The following is a 16497-nucleotide window of genomic DNA, read 5'->3' as shown; positions in this document are numbered from 1 at the left end:
CCTTGTTTACATAAGATTGATTAACAATGGAGCCCAGGCGGACTGGTATAGCTTTCCTATGTTTTAAATGGATATTTAACATATTTAAAATCAGCCTTAACTAGCATTCATTTAGTAGGATAAGTATGAATATAACAGGTATGTCTGTCTTAGTTTCTAACTTTGATATTGCAGTGTCTGTAAGACATTCTTTACTGTCATTGATAGGTGATCGATGTGCATCTTTGTGCTTCGCTGCGTGAAAGCGATGTGTGAGAGTTATTATGATCATGATATGTTTGGAATTTTGGTCTCCAACTGATTGCAGTTTTTGATACTGCGTTTTGTGGTACTTCGCCATCAATGAATGTACAACTTTTGTGTCGACTAGAAGTTTCATTCGGGTCACACGAAGCTCGGACCTGATGGATTTTGGTACGCGATTCTCTCTGTTTTCCCTGTGCTAATTGCTTGAGTAGTGTACAACACTAGTGGAAATATGCGAGACAAGTGTGACAAGGTGAGTCATATTATTTGAATTGGTATATGATCTTTAACTTGCGGGGCCACTCGCATTATTACTTTCCGACATTGGCATAGTGTGAATGTTCGAATGAGTGTTAGTGACTGAGCGAAGTGAAAAGATGACCTGTCAATTAGTTTTATTTTCATTTTTAATCCTGTTTGTGTACCTTCTATTTTGTTCTCGGTACAGATTTATTTGTTTTGTCGTGTCTCCGCCTTGGACCTTTTGCCTGCCTGAGAGGCAGTCATGTTTATCTTCTTACATTTAAGTTACGCACTTGCCTGTAATCTCCTTGTTTATTATTTCTTTTGTCCAGAGATTCTGCTCTCTGAGCCATGTTGATACCTTTTTAAATCTCTGGCTTGTTTTTTATCTCTTTGATCTTTGATCTTTTGATCTCTTTGGACGTGTGGGCTTTCGTCTCTTGTGAAGGTGAGAAGTATTACAAAGATGTGTGATATGAGTAATGTGAATCTTGTAAAAGGTCGAGCTTTTGGGCCGTCTGCGCGGCAAAGGTATTAATACTTAATGTAACGAGGTCATTACTAAAACAGCGAGCCAGTTTTAATATCTTGAGTGTTCGATTAACAGTAAAGTTGAGCTCACGCCATGATGTTGAGACGTACATTTGAGAAGGTATGTTCATGTTTATGTCCATTGGTTCGTATTGCTTATTGGCTTCATTTTCCTGCTTCTTGTTTTAAATTTTACTCTGCCAACAAACCCTCCTTTTAATTTTAATTGAAGTTTATTGCTAGTAGTTGTAGTACTGCCCCTGTCACTATATTGTTTATATTATTATTTTTTAATTTTGTTTTTAGGGTTGAGAGCGCTGTTTCCAGTTCGGAGCTGTTGCCTGCCTCTCCTAGTCAGGGTCTACGCCTCGGGTTCCTCCGACTTGTGTTTATTTCTTTAAGCGTAGGTGTCTGGTCGGTAAGGGTGGGGTACGCTTCAGACTCCAATGAAAGAAAGCTGGCTGTTCATTGCTGGGTTGTCAGTGTTGGAGTGTGTTACCATGGAGCACAAGCACACCTCATGGCAGTTACCACATTTGCATTTTTATTGCATTACATTATGTAAATTGGGATATTAAGATTTTTTTCTTCACTTTGTGCTTTCGTTCATTAAATTTGTATATCACAAGTTGTACCTCATTTACTCACAAATCAACGCAAATTCCTGTCCGTTTAGATCTTTAAGATCCTTTTAGTTATATATTTGAGGCCACAGGACCGTACACGAGTTCTCCGGCTGCTATGCGGTGCAATCAGGACAGGAATAATAGGTAAGTTGTAGAACCCCCTTACCCACTTGACTTACCCACTTATTTATGCCCTTATAGGGTATATTTATTGGCGCCCAAATGTGAATGGGCTGCTGTTGTGGATTATTGGGCATATTTATTGGAGACCAATAGTCGCGTGGCCTGATGAATTGCGTTGTGTGAGTTTTCTTTTATAAATGAGGATTAGAACAGAGGAACCAATAGTTTGGTAATTGATCTGTTCAGTTTTGTTGTGTTATTAGGCAATGGCAAATATTAAGTACATTCAATCGATGTCGGGAACAACAGAAGGATTTCCCAGCTATGAGGTAGTGAGAGTGATTTCCTTCAGAAGTCATAATCACGAAACGAGCCATTGATTTATAATTCCCTTGTCTCAGGATAAATATCGGTAATCTTGAGATTACCTCAGTCTCGAACAGTAGGGAAGGTTGATATTGCAATTGATATTAGCGGTTTGTGGCTGGATAAGTAATACCGTAAGACAGCCCAAAGCGTTGGTATTGAGAGTAATATGTGACACTAGCTGTGTATTCTAGCAGCGAAATTTGAACCCACTGATAGGCAAAAGCCTGGCAAGTTCAGTAATTTCAATCTAGGGGCTGAGTAATGTTGTATCTTTTCCAAATTAACGTGTTGTTTTCTATGGATTATATCCTGTATGATGAAAGCACGAGTGAATATTTTAATGCAGCTTTAAATCGGTTGTTTGTAGATTAACTTTGTTTTGTTCGGGGTTAACGTAAGTTAGGGTAAGCTGCATGGTAAATTTTTTTGTTGAGATCGGAGTCCTGATATTGCTTTAACGTAGACCCAAGTTTCATCTAGAAGGACTGGCGTATCAGTTATAGCAGAAGATGGCGTTAACTATAGAAGGACTATGGGAGCTTATGAAGGAGTTCGATCAAATGAAGGCAGAATTAGCGGACATGGAAATTCAAAGTTCCCTACGAGGGAATTAGATATTTTTCCACCAAGAGGACATGACGGTGCAGGCCGCGAAAGTCAGGCAGACTCGGTTAGAACAAATGAAGGAAGTTAGTGAGAATCAGTTTGAACAAGTAAAGGCAGAATTACAGGTACAGGTCGCGGAAGTCAGTAAGAAACAGTTGGCGGCAACTAAACAACAATTAACAGGTTTAGAAACCCGCACTATTGAACAATTAACAGGTTTAGAAACCCGCATATAGGAGAAGTCAACAGCACTAGAGGAGCACACTAACGCTAAACTCTATCGGTTAGTGCCCGATGATCAAATGACACAAATAAGATTGGTAGAAGTGCATGAGAAAAGTGAGAGCATGCGTATATGCTGTACGGAAAGCGAGGAAGATTTAAAGAATGCCATTGAGATGGAAAGGCGAGTCGAGTCGACACTATCCACTCAGATAACAGAGCAGAGAGAAGACCTGAGAGACCTACCGCAAACTAGTGAGGGGAAGTAGGCAGCCAGCGGATCTCAAATGACTAATGCGGTGACGACAACAGATGAGGATAGTGGCCTTTATGAAGGAAAGAAAGAAGCGAAGCCGGAGGTCAACACTCACCTGGATGCTGACCGGAATCTACAAACTCCAGACAGTAATCAAGAAACGTCTACGAGGGAATCGAACAAGAATCCTCAGAGTAAGAGAGACATTGGTCAGCATCATAAACGAAAGAGGAGAGGTCCAATGGATCGTCACAAAAGGAGACTACGGAATAGACGATTTCTCTGTAAGTACAGTCGGCATAGCATATACACTGACTGACAGAGCAAATGCAACACCAAGAAGGAGTGGTCAGAACTTTATGCCAATTGCAGGGTAGACTGACGTCACGTAGCGAACGATAAATGGGACACGGCGTTGGTGAATGGCCCACTTCGTACCGTGATTTCTCAGCCGACAGTCATTGTAGAACGTGTTGTCGTGTGCCACAGGACACGTGTATAGCTAAGAATGCCAGGCCGCCGTCAACGGAGGCTTTTCCAGCAGACAGACGACTTTACGAGGGGTATGGTGATCGGGCTAAGAAGGGCAGGTTGGTCGCTTCGTCAAATCGCAGCCCATACCCATAGGGATGTGTCCACGGTGCAGCGCCTGTGGCGAAGATGGTTGGCGCAGGGACATGTGGCACATGCGAGGGGTCCAGGCGCAGCCTGAGTGACGTCAGCACGCGAGGATCAGCGCATCCGCTGCCAAGCGGTGGCAGCCCCGCACGCCACGTCAACCGCCATTCTTCAGCATGTGCAACACACCCTGGCTGTTCCAATACCGACCAGAACAATTTCCCGTCGATTGGTTGAAGGAGGCCTGCACTCCCGGCGTCCGCTCAGAAGACTACCATTGACTCCACAGCATAGACGTGCACGCCTGGCATGGTGCCGGGCTAGAGCGACTTGGATGAGGGAATGGCGGAACGTCGTGTTCTCCGATGAGTCACGCTTCTGTTCTGTCAGTGATAGTCACCGCAGACGAGTGTGGCGTTGGCGTGGAGAAAGGTCAAATCCGGCAGTAACTGTGGAGCGCCCTACCGCTAGACAACGCGGCATCATGGTTTGGGGCGCTATTGCGTATGATTCCACGTCACCTCTAGTGCGTATTCAAGGCACGTTAAATGCCCACCGCTACGTGCAGCATGTGCTGCGGCCGGTGGCACTCCCGTACCTTCAGGGGCTGCCCAATGCTCTGTTTCAGCAGGATAATGCCCGCCCACACACTGCTCGCATCTCCCAACAGGCTCTACGAGGTGTACAGATGCTTCCGTGGCCAGCGTACTCTCCGGATCTCTCACCAATCGAACACGTGTGGGATCTCATTGGACGCCGTTTGCAAACTCTGCCCCAGCCTCGTACGGACGACCAACTGTGGCAAATGGTTGACAGAGAATGGAGAACCATCCCTCAGGACACCATCCGCACTCTTATTGACTCTGTACCTCGACGTGTTTCTGCGTGCATCGCCGCTCGCGGTGGTCCTACATCCTACTGAGTCAATGCCGTGCGCATTGTGTAACCTGCATATCGGTTTGAAAAAAACATCAATTATTCGTCCGTGCCGTCACTGTTTTTTCCCCAACTTTCATCCCTTTCAAACCACTCCTTCTTGGTGTTGCATTTGCACTGTCAGTCAGTGTACAAGATTATTTCAGAAACAGTATTGCATAGCAGGATATATGAGAGTAGGACCTGGAAGGTGCAAAAACGGAGAGGACAGAAGAGTTCTAAAACCAAGACGCTATATAGAGGAATCCAAGAGGAATAGACGAGTACTGGAGGAAGAAACACGAGAGAAAATGTATCCAAACCTAATGGATGAGACAAGTCCCGAAGCTGTAAATCTCTTGTAACAATTCAATACATTAATTAGAAGTAATCATCTAGATCAGGGATGGCGAACCTATGCCACGCATGTCATTAGGTGACACACGAACACGATTTCGGTGGCACACCGCCTGCACATATTATAACATTTATGTACGCTTTGTGCTATAGACTATACATATCTTGTGCATCGTATAGTCATAGTGTTTTAGGTTTAAGAAATAAATTCCGAAAATCTAAATTCTAGTTCCATTCGAACGTGCATTATGGCAACACTACAACACTGATAGGTCCGGAAGTCGCCGACGAGCCATTCGCTCACCCATATCAGTGAGTTAGTGGAAGTTTGGCTTGGATGTGGTTGCCAGCATCGCGTAATTATTCTTAGCGAGTAACTGTTGTTGTGAACTTTGTAAGACAAATAGTTACCAAGAAATTATCCCAATTTCGAGATTTGGAGAAGCTATCGCACTTTATTTCAAAACCTCATATTGCAGAAATGAGTTGTGTTTTTTTTTTTTTTTTTAGTGGTTGGATATTGATAGTTTAGAAATGGAGTTGACTGAATTTTAAGAAAGCATATATGGGTGGAAAAGTTCGTACAATTTCATAAAGCATTAGTGAAAATCGAGTGTGCTGTTGATGGTGAATACTCTCTCCAGAAACTGTAGAACTTAATACTTGAACCGTGGAACAGCCTCCCACAAAAGTTTTCGGCCATGAAGAAACTTGTTACAGCGCTACTTACTTTGTTTGGGTCATCATACGCCTACAAGCAGCTATTTTCTAAAATGAACGTTGAGAAGACAAATTATGAACCTAACATAAATGGCATAGCTACTAAGTATTTTTGAGGTATTGGGAAAGTACGATCATGAAACATGCAATCACATGTATTTGGTATTTTACAATATAACATATTGTGAAACATAATTTGGAATTAGGGATGGAAGACGATAGTGGCGGTGCTGAGTGGGGGCGGGGGTTGTATCCATTACAAACGAAAATAACAAGTGGCACAGTAGACAGTTGAGAATAATAATCCAGACCTAAAATGGCACACTAGTTGGAAAAGGTTCGCCATCCCTGATCTAGATCAACTTAGAAAGTATACTACCCGCCTGGACAACTTCCAGCAGATGGTGATTTGGGAAACGATGAGGTAGAAGAGGAAGAAGAAGAAGATGGAGAGGAGGAAGATGATGCAGTAGGAGTAGAAGAGCCCGAGGACATCCGACGGAAGAGACGAGGACGCAGGCAACGACACTAATGAGGTAGCTGTCAGAGGTAGTCTCGCAGGAGAGCCGTGAAGTCAATGTGGGAGCTGAGGACGACTGTCGTGAGCGCAATGGATATCAGAGAAAATTTCTTGCCTTGCCGGATGTTTATTACCAGAGGAAAGAACATGAAGAATTATTAATGAAGGCCAAGGGATCCATGAATAGTGAATAAGGAATGAAATTTGTGCTACAGGTGTTAAATATCCAGTTTTTAAAAAATACAAAAATGGCTTTTCGTATCTTTTCTTGTATTGTGGGGTGGTTATGAACCATACTGTTTGTGGTGAGAAAGATGGTATTTAACGCAATTATTGTATTGCACAATAGGACACTGATTATTGGCGCTAAACCATATTGCATGCGGGAGCTTGGCGGTAGTCTACTAGAACGGGCGTAGCATCATATGTGTGAGAGAGAGAAGATCTTGTCAGAGTGGGACAGGAATATGTGGGATTTTGACTGGGGAACGACAATGCCACCATGACGAAACTTAATGCGGCAAAGAAAAAGGCTTGTCGCTTCGAGGGAATCGAGCCATATCTACTCTCCTTAAGGGTTCTTAGAGAAGATAAAACGACGGTACTGATCCTCAGAATTTTTGGAATATTATGATGTGTCTTATGTCATTAATAAGTAATAAATTCTATAATACAGCATTAGCGCGCACACTGTGGGAAACAGTCAAGTAGACACATACCGATCTTAAGAGTGTTTCTTGGCGAGTCCCCTAGTGTGGCGTGCCTTGATGCTCCCTATAAGAACTGTGTGATCTGGAGGGAGGTATCTCATTCTGTAACACGATTAACTTCTGTGCGTGTTGTGAGTATGTTGATTTGTTTGAGTAATTGCACCATAAACTTTGCATAGGACAAAGACTCAGCTTACCTTTGTGCGGTTGCGGAGGTATTTATTCGGCTGATAGGTGATTTATGAACTTCTTAGAGACCAGTTTAATTGAACGAAAACGTTCAGACACTTTACAGTGCGGTCGCAAGTGTACACCTATTTGACCGGAGATAAGGCTGTATGCATAGACTTCATCATAGAAGCGGTACAGGCAACCATGTAAATATAAAACAATGTGCGGTATAGCTGGAGATATAGACACGAGCAATTAATATTGTTACCGCTAGACTAACATGTGTGTGTAGTTGAGCAGGAGGTAATAACAATTTTGTTCAACAGATTAGGCTATTGATTTCAGCTTACAGTTGAAGTTAGCCCACACACAAGTTCGCGTGCGATTAAGCAGTCGACGGAGAACAATGAAACTTAGCTTTGCAGATCGCCAATAACTGATTTTATGCCTGTGAGAGTGAATAGGAGTATCTGTAGTGCATTGCTATCAAGTAATAGGCATTTGATTGTAATGAAGACTGGTGTCGATTTCAAGAGCTGATAAGCACGAGACCTCACGATGGAGCCATCCATGGAGACGGGACCAAGAGGATCAACCCAGGACAACAACATTATCATGATGGTCTAAAAAGGAGTAGCCATGTCTAGACGGAGGAAGAAGAAAGGTCATCAGCCATGAGATAAGCGAATGGCATGTGTTAGGGATAGTAATGCTTTCGCAGAAGCTGTTTGTTTAGTTATATAAGATGTTAGTTAAGCCCTTCTGGCAACCTTGTAATATAGCTAAGAGATTGAGTAAGCCCTTCTGGAGATTAGTTAATTTCCACAGGACTATCGCATGTGGGAATTGTATTGTTAGCTATGATTTACGGGAAATTAGGGAAATAGGCATAACGTAGGTTTGTCACTACGGAAATATTCCAGTTTATTCTTTATGCATGTTAATGTACTCAGTTGAACCGTAAGTGTCTTCTAAATGGAAAGTTCTGCTACTTTAAGATGATGTATGGGAAGGTAGTAAAAATGTAAGTTAATTTAATGTCAGGATTCGTACGATTTTATTTTACATGCATGATTTTTCAGTGACCTGGGCTATGCTGTGTGTAGGCTGTTGCAACATCGGAACAGAAGGATTATCTAAATTTCTGGCAGAGTTTTCCACCATTATGCACTCGACTTGAACCTGGAACTCAAGGACGAAATGTTACGCTAGAATGGAAGATACTCCCTAGCATTTATGATGAACTGATACATGAGAGTACTGTTATTTAATGAAGTAGACTCGAGAAGAGGTCAGGCGCTTAAGCCTTTATGTTGATGAGACAGAATGATCCCTTGTGTGTTAGGGAACGGCTAGTAACAAACACAATGCCTCAAGAAGTTTTCTGGCAATAACTGTTTTTGGTCCGCAAGAGAGTATTTTATTTCCCTCAGACCCTCCCGACAAGTCCGGAGGGCTCCCTATCCACCACCTGGGACAAGCCCGATAGGGGAACAGGTAAGAATCACCCCCCTGGGAGATATTCTGATCGGAGTTGAATCATGGCTGAGAAGTGATATTACTGATGCAGAAATTTTCTCATGGAACTATCACCAACTACATTCATCTACAGTATATATTTACACTCAACACAAATAAAATAACACTTGAACACTGTATATATATATATATATACACACACAATAATTTAGAACTGATATGCGAAGCATATAATAAAGTACCACTGATCCAAGGTACCTCACTACATCAACAACTGACTGTCTCCATTCATCACTCCACTAAACCACGATTAATCTGCTGACACAGTATCAACAACACAACCTCATAACAACTCACTGCCGATCCGTGATCTTGCGGTATCAAAGCAGCTGAACTATGATAATACCAACTCCCTTATATCTCTTTACATGTCAACTCCATAATATATAAATGACTAGGATTCTAGATAATTCTGCTTTCTTACAACATAGAATTACTACAAGATGCCTGGAAGGCTCTATAAGAACAACAGAAGACCTTTGTAAGTACCTGTTCTAGAAGTGTCTCGAAAAAAGCTTGTCACTAGGGCACATAACCTAAAGATATATATTTTCTTAACAAGTTGCTTTATGTCACACCGACACAGATAATAATAACAGATAGGTCTTACGGCGATGATGGGACAGGAAAGGGCTAGGAATGGGAAGGAAGCAGCCTTGGCCTTAATGAAGGTACAGCCCCAGCATTTGCCTGGTGTGAAAATGGGAAACCACGGAAAACCATCTTCAGGGCTGCCGATAGTGGGATTCGAACCTACTATCTCCCGGATGCAAGCTCACAGCCGCGCGCCTCTACGCGCACGGCCAACTCGCCCGGTAATCTTAAAATTTACCTGTTTTTCAAACTGTAATTTTCACTGATGTTTGCAAAATAAAATCAGAAAACATTCAGTTGAATGGATTTATATGTAATGCAATCTAATACCTAAATAAAGTCAGAAGATGGGTTTCAAGAACATTTTAAAGGAAAATAACTGATGACACATTAGACAGGAGAAAGTAATAAACAAGACCTTAACTAACATGCTAGTCAGTAAAGGTTTGCCATCCATCCCTGATCTACAACAATATACAACAGGTTGCCATTAATGCTTTCACGGTCCGTACTTATACACATGATATTGCATAGGCTTTTGGGCTTGTGCCGTGTCAAGAAAATAAGGTGAAATTCGTAACATTTCGCAGAAAGCTATGCTCTGAGAAATGTTACGAATTTCACCTTATTTTCTTGACACGGCACAAGCCCAAAAGCCTATACAATATCATGTCTAATATACAACATGTCCCTAGAACATGAAGATTCCAGAGCTCACTTTTGTTTACTTAAATACATAATTTAGCCTATAACGTGTGAAAAACTGTTTTCGGTTATACACATAACCTAACTTTTGCCAACCAGAACCAGTCTATTCAACATGGTTTGGCCGTTAGCCTGGTACTGTACACAGAACTTAATAACAAATCACTTTTCAGGACCTCATGCAAGTTAACATATGAAGAGCAGAGAGGTGTGTAATTAAAAACTGCACAATATTCATCTTATAACAATAATAATGATAACAGCATAATACAACCTACCAGGAACTCATCCCGAATGAAATACTTTGCACGGATGACTTCTGGGTTGTCCCCAGATTCCATCTGGGCATCCAACGGTGTTTGGTATCTTGTGAAGTCTGAAAAATACTCCTCAAGACGGGACTTGCCAGCACCAATTTTTTCGGCGAGGAGATCCTGCTTGTTTAGAAACAGGATCACAGATATCGTCCTCAGCCACCTAAAAGAGTATATTCAATATGATCATTTTTGTAATGATATACGTAACTTAAGACAATGATGCAAAATTATTAAGAGAACACACCCCTTATTCAATGCAAATTTAATTCCACTTTTCCAACCCATTTTATCTACTCCATGTTAACTACAACCACCTTTGCTTTCTGGGAGGTGCAGAGTCACAGTTCTCACCAAAATCAATTTCTATCTGCAGTGAAAACATTACTGAAATATTTGGGCTTTGTAGAGTTTTGCTCTTGATACTGTATGTCAACAAATACAAACTTTTACTTTACCGTTTCTACAACTAATAAGAATAAGAATTCTCAACTACACTGACTGGCAAAGAAAGTGGATAACATATATATATTTAACTTTCTCCTGCGGTCCTAGCTGGACTAGTGAGAAGAGAGGAAGCAAGGGGGAGTACATCATTAATTCATTATCTGCAATTGTCCCATTTTTGGGATGCTTTTTTTAAAAACTTTTCTTACAAAGATAGAGGTATTTTTTGCAGTCATGTTAGTCAAAGTGGTTGCTGTTGAACTAGGAAACAAACAAGCATTATGTTTAGTTTCATGCTCTTCCACAAGGAGTGTTCTATGAACATGTATTTTTCTTAGGTTCTGAAATTGTTCTGAAGCTGAGCATATGTTCTTAGGGTGATTTTCTGAAGCTTATTCTGGTATCAGTAATATAGCATGAAGTTTCCAGACTGCAAATGGTGCACCAACTGCCCGTTAACTACTATATAAGTAAGAACTACAAGTGTTTATTTGTACCATCCTATTTTTTGGACATTGGTATAAAGCAGCAGCATCCACATTGGTTCTTTATTGAATGTTTCATCACTTACAATGCTGCCTTTCTCTGCTTGTAGTACATTACAGTATATTAGCATTTTCAATCAATAAATCTATTCTTGCTTTTGTAGTACAGTGTTTCCGAATCATTTCTTGTATTACATGTGATAAATATCATTTCTGATTCGTATCGATGATATTTGATTGAAATAATAACAATAAGTTAATTTATTACTTTGACCACCTAATCAATACAATAAATCTTGTCTTTGTTGAGTTACATTGACATGTTAATTAAAACGGTACATGTTTTGTCTTACATATAGTCATCATCAGCCATGGGTTTAACCTTTAAATAAAATCAGGCACCTGATTTACATATGAATAAAATAAAACTAATTCATAAAAAACCTTGAAGAGACTTAAAAATTAACATATGGTAAAGACTAGTACAATGTTGGTTTTAAAGATATTGCAAAGTGAGGGAAGCCCATCTCCGCTGGTACGGCCACGTCATGAGAAAACAGGACGACTCAGTTGCCAAAACAGCGCTCCACATCAACCCAGAGGGAACAAGACAACGAGGAAGACCGGCAAAGAGATGGACTGACAACATCAGGGCAGACATGCACAGTGTTGGCTTAACACCAGAAGATGTCAATGACAGACATTTTTTCTTTTTTTTTTGCTAGGGGCTTTACGTCGCACCGACACAATGACAGACAGAAATGGAGGAGATGTAGCAAAGCAGCAGACCCTGCAAGTTGGGATTAATGCTAAGAAAGAGAGAGCTGTGAGTGAGAAGTTGACAATTGGTGAAAGTATTTGCAATATTGAAATTGGAAGACTACTTTTGTACATAAAAAACGAATAAAGCAACAGTTTGTTGTAGACAAGTGGCAAAATCCGTGATGAGTTGCCGGAGCTGGTCGGGTTTTGCGGCGCTTGAGTGTAAATGACGTTCTTCAAATGTCCCCATAAGTAGTCTAACGACGTTAAGTCCAGTGATCTGGCAGGCTAAGAAACAGGGCCTCCTCATCCTATCCACTTCCATAGCAGTTCCTTGATCAGATGTTTACGAACGGGCAAAGTCGAATGTGGTGGAGCTCCATCCTGTTGCAACCACATTGTCAAACGATCGTGAAAGGGCACATCCTCCAGCAGCAGTGGGAGTTCCTGATGCTGAAAGTGAAGGTAGCAATGGCCTGTCCAATGGCCCTCAAAGAAATAAGGTCCAATCAGGCAATCCCCCAAGATTCCACACCAAACATTCACTCCTCATAATACTCGATGGGCCGCCTGTCGCACCCAATGAAGGTTGTCCGGACTCCAATAGTGCATGTTGTGGCAATTGATGTTCCCATTATTGTCGAAGCGTGATTCGTCCAAGAACAAGATATGTGATACAAATGCTGAATCATTGTCCGGCCTGCCTAATAGCCACCGAGATAACTCTATTCCAGTTTCGAAATCCCACCTAGGGAGCTCTTGGTGTAGTTCAATATGGTATCGGTGAAATTTATCTTCATGCAGTATCGCCAGACGGATGGCTGGCTGGTGTTCACCTGTCCTACAACCGCCCTTGTACTGATGTGTGGATTATTACAAGCTGCCTCCAGGAGGCTTCTTCTACTTCACCCGATGTAACGGGCCTATCGCAGACTGGTGGCTGGTTGAAAATCCCGCCTGTTGTCCTTAGGCGTCTTTCAACATGGCGGAATGTCGTAGCGGCCGGGTGTCTCCTGTCAGGATACCGATCCTGGTACAGACGTAGTGCCTCGCACACGTTTTGTCTTGCTTCCTCATATTATTTAGCGTATGGCTTATACAGACAATATCAGTAATATATATTTGCAGATGAGAAACAAAGTAATTTGTGCTTCACAATTGAATATCTAGTTCTTCAATCCCACATACAGCATCTGGAGTTACCGGCAAGAAATCAGCTTCATCTCCGTGAAACGTGACTCAAATTTTGCATTCCCGGACGATATGATGAATAGTCTGGTGTGGAACTCTGCAGTCCCAGTCTGAATTAAGTAGCTTTTTCCACTTATGGAGAGCGGCTCTGTTCTGATTCTATTCAGTGCAGTCCAGGTCTTGCGTGGTAGGTGGGATCCGCTTGGAGGTCTGGGACCTGAGAAGAAGGTATGCAGGCACACATCTGTTGCTGCTTCCCATCAACCTTTCCACTCATCAAGAGATTTAAAATCCTTAGCATCTATGTCAGCATCATCACGCAGAGTTGGATGGCGTGATTTTAGTCTACTAAGATTCAAAAGTGGCAGGTCACTATGCACGGGTAGACTAGGATTTCTGGATATCTTGTTGGAATTCCTTCATAAGGGCATTAGACTGAAGTAGATCAGGTGGCATTATATCGGTTAGCAGTGGAAGCCAACAAATTGGAGTAGATGTAATTGTGCCAGATATGATGCGCATTGTGGTATTAAGCTAGGTGTCAACAAGCCTTGTATGATGACTGTTCAACCAAACAGGTGCACAATACTCAGCACTTGAATACACCAAACCCAAGGCTGAAGATCGCAAGGTGGTTGTTGAAGATTCCCAGGTAGTTCCACACAGTTTACGGAGGATCTTGTTTCAAGACCTCAACTTTTCTGCTTAGTTCAGGAGGTACTGTTTGAAGGATTAGTGTACGGTCCAAGATAATGCCAAGGTATTTTGGGTTCCAATTATGACGAATTCTGCCTCTGAAACTAACATTCAGTTTCACATTTGCCAAACAACACACTTCTGTTTTACTCACACTGGGTTGAAGTCTCCAGATTTTGAAGTGGTTTTCCAGTAAAGACAGGTCTTTGGTCAGAATCTCTTCAGTCATCTCCATTACCTGATCTTGTACGGCTAGAGCCAAGTAGGGAGGTTGCCCTACACGTGCCTCCTGGGTGGTGCTAACTGAGCAACAGCGAAAAGAGGCACGCAGACTATCCATAGGATCTCCTGGCAATGACATATCGACGAAATAATAAAAACAGTTCTTTTCAGAACTCATTAACAAGAGACATTGGTCCATCTATCAGACTCCTACCACTGAATGTCGAAAGCATTAGTAAGGCTTCCCCATAAATGAGGAGCATGACAATGTATTCCTCTCTGGAAAACGTGCCGACTGCCAGCAGAGATTACGGTACATTTAGGCCCTAACCAGCACAGTATGCGCAGGGCACAAGATGAATAACAGCGTCATTCTATTATTTGAATGTGGCAAACGTTGGCCTGTGTTTACGTATTCAAACATCATACCAAGGCAAAAATATCTGAATGAAGCAGGATTCGAAACGCAGCTGGCACATCCCGTCAATTGGTAGGCGAACGCCTAACCACATCCGTTACACTACACTGCTAGAAACGTGCTGGAAGTACGACGATGGCAGAGTACATACACCATCCGGTTCTGTATTTTAAGGCATTACCGTATTTTCTCGCATAATTTGCGGTTAATCGTCGTTTGGCGTAAAGTTCCGGCATGAGATTTTTTCTGAAAAGTCAAATAGGGTACATCAGGTAAATTGGACACGTGGGTCTGAAGTACCGACACTGGAAAACATTTTTCCCATTACGAGCTGACACAATATCACCTGATGTGAAATAAACGAGTACAATTCATGTAAGTACATAATAATGACATGCCAGCAAAAAAAGAAAACTGTCAAACACGAGAAGTGCTGTCCATAGGAGGGACTCCTGCTATATTTCCACAAACTGTTCGTATCCAATCTTGTACGAGTGACGTGTCCATCCACCCTTGTTTTGGATATGAACGTGGATCCCTCGCAGAAATTTTACTTTAGGTATAGGTTTACGTTTCTGAACAACATAAGGTGCAAGCTTTCTGCCATCACCTGTTACAGCAGCATTGCCAAAGAGAATAGCAGTGCAGTACATAATTCTTTTTCTCTTCCGGTAGCATGTACGATAACACTTGATGTCCCTTTCTTATCGATTGCTTGACTTTGTGGCATACGAAAACTGATTGGCGCGTGACCTGTGGTTCCTATTTGGGAGAGCAAATATTCCTTCACTTTACGCTTCTCAATCAGAAAGTGATGAAAATCAATTTGGGTTCAAATCATTCGGCATTTTGTAGCATAATGGTGTTCTTCGAAGAGAAAGTTCATTTCTCTTCACAAAATTAATCATCAAGCCTTGGCTTACCTTCAAATACGAGACACTGATTCCATGTGCAGCAGCAATTTCTCTTCCTTTAAAATACAGCATTTCATGAGAAACAGCTTATCCTACGTTGCGTAGTAAAATTATATATTTAAGCAGATCCTCGTCTTCTTGCCGAAACTTGCCGGTTTTTAGTCCGCGAAATGCCTTGCGAGACTTGCTGGTCGTTTGAAGTGCACTTCTCCGTTAGTGCGGTAGCGCACGTTGCATTTGGACACTGAATACCTGGGGCCTTCTGCCCTATCCTATTTCCGTATGTTTCAGCGTAACTGATCACCGCAAGTTTATATGATACAGTATTAGTCGAATACTTGATCACTGAACTAATGAACAATTTTGAGATCAGAGAAAATGCATGTCCGGTACCCGAAACATTCATAAAATACGTTTGTACCGGGACTGGAAAAGGGGATCACTAGTCACTTCTGCGCTGATTCTCTCATTGAATTAGTACAGTGGTATTTCCTATCAGCTTATAACAGCACGTTTCCCGGTATTTGGAATGCCTCATTTTGCAATAGGAAGGCTATCAGCTTATAACAGCACGTTTCCCGGTATTTGGAATGCCTCATTTTGCAATAGGAAGGCTGCTACCTGAGTAGTTGACATCTTTTTACTTCGAAAAGTATCCGGGACTGTGTGATGGATGTTCGAAGAAGTGGGTATGTCAAATACGTGAACATTTCTTTTTCTCACTTTGGACCCAAAAATATTGGGGTGCGTAAATTATGCAAGGGCGTTAATTATGCAAGAAAATACGGAAATTACGGCACTGTTACCTAGTCTTATGCATTGATTCCCCTCTTCGTTACACCCGGTCACGAAGCACACATTAACATAGTTACATGGTAAAAGGACGTTGGTTGCTACATGATTTCAAGGAATCTTGTTTTGCGAACGGATCATATAACATTTTGCAAGGGGTCAGAAACATGTGCAAAATGTGCTCA

At 41.8% G+C, this 16497-nt stretch overlaps 1 protein-coding gene across 2 annotated transcripts in view; it reads right to left on the bottom strand.

Moving 5' to 3' along the window:
- Positions 1–16497, bottom strand: part of Galphas (G protein alpha s subunit) — a 525522-nt gene that overhangs the window by 20223 nt on the left and 488802 nt on the right. For both annotated transcript variants that reach the window (XM_068228382.1, XM_068228383.1), the window contains one exon: positions 10350–10548. In XM_068228382.1, coding sequence (XP_068084483.1) covers positions 10350–10548 — 199 coding nt within the window. The remainder of the gene's footprint in view (positions 1–10349; positions 10549–16497) is intronic.

Source organism: Anabrus simplex, chromosome 6, assembly GCF_040414725.1.
Source record: "Anabrus simplex isolate iqAnaSimp1 chromosome 6, ASM4041472v1, whole genome shotgun sequence".
In the NCBI taxonomy this organism is placed as follows: Eukaryota; Metazoa; Arthropoda; class Insecta; order Orthoptera; family Tettigoniidae; genus Anabrus; species Anabrus simplex.
The sequence above is the reverse complement of the archived record's forward strand: the minus strand, read 5'-3'. Positions and strand labels throughout refer to the sequence as shown.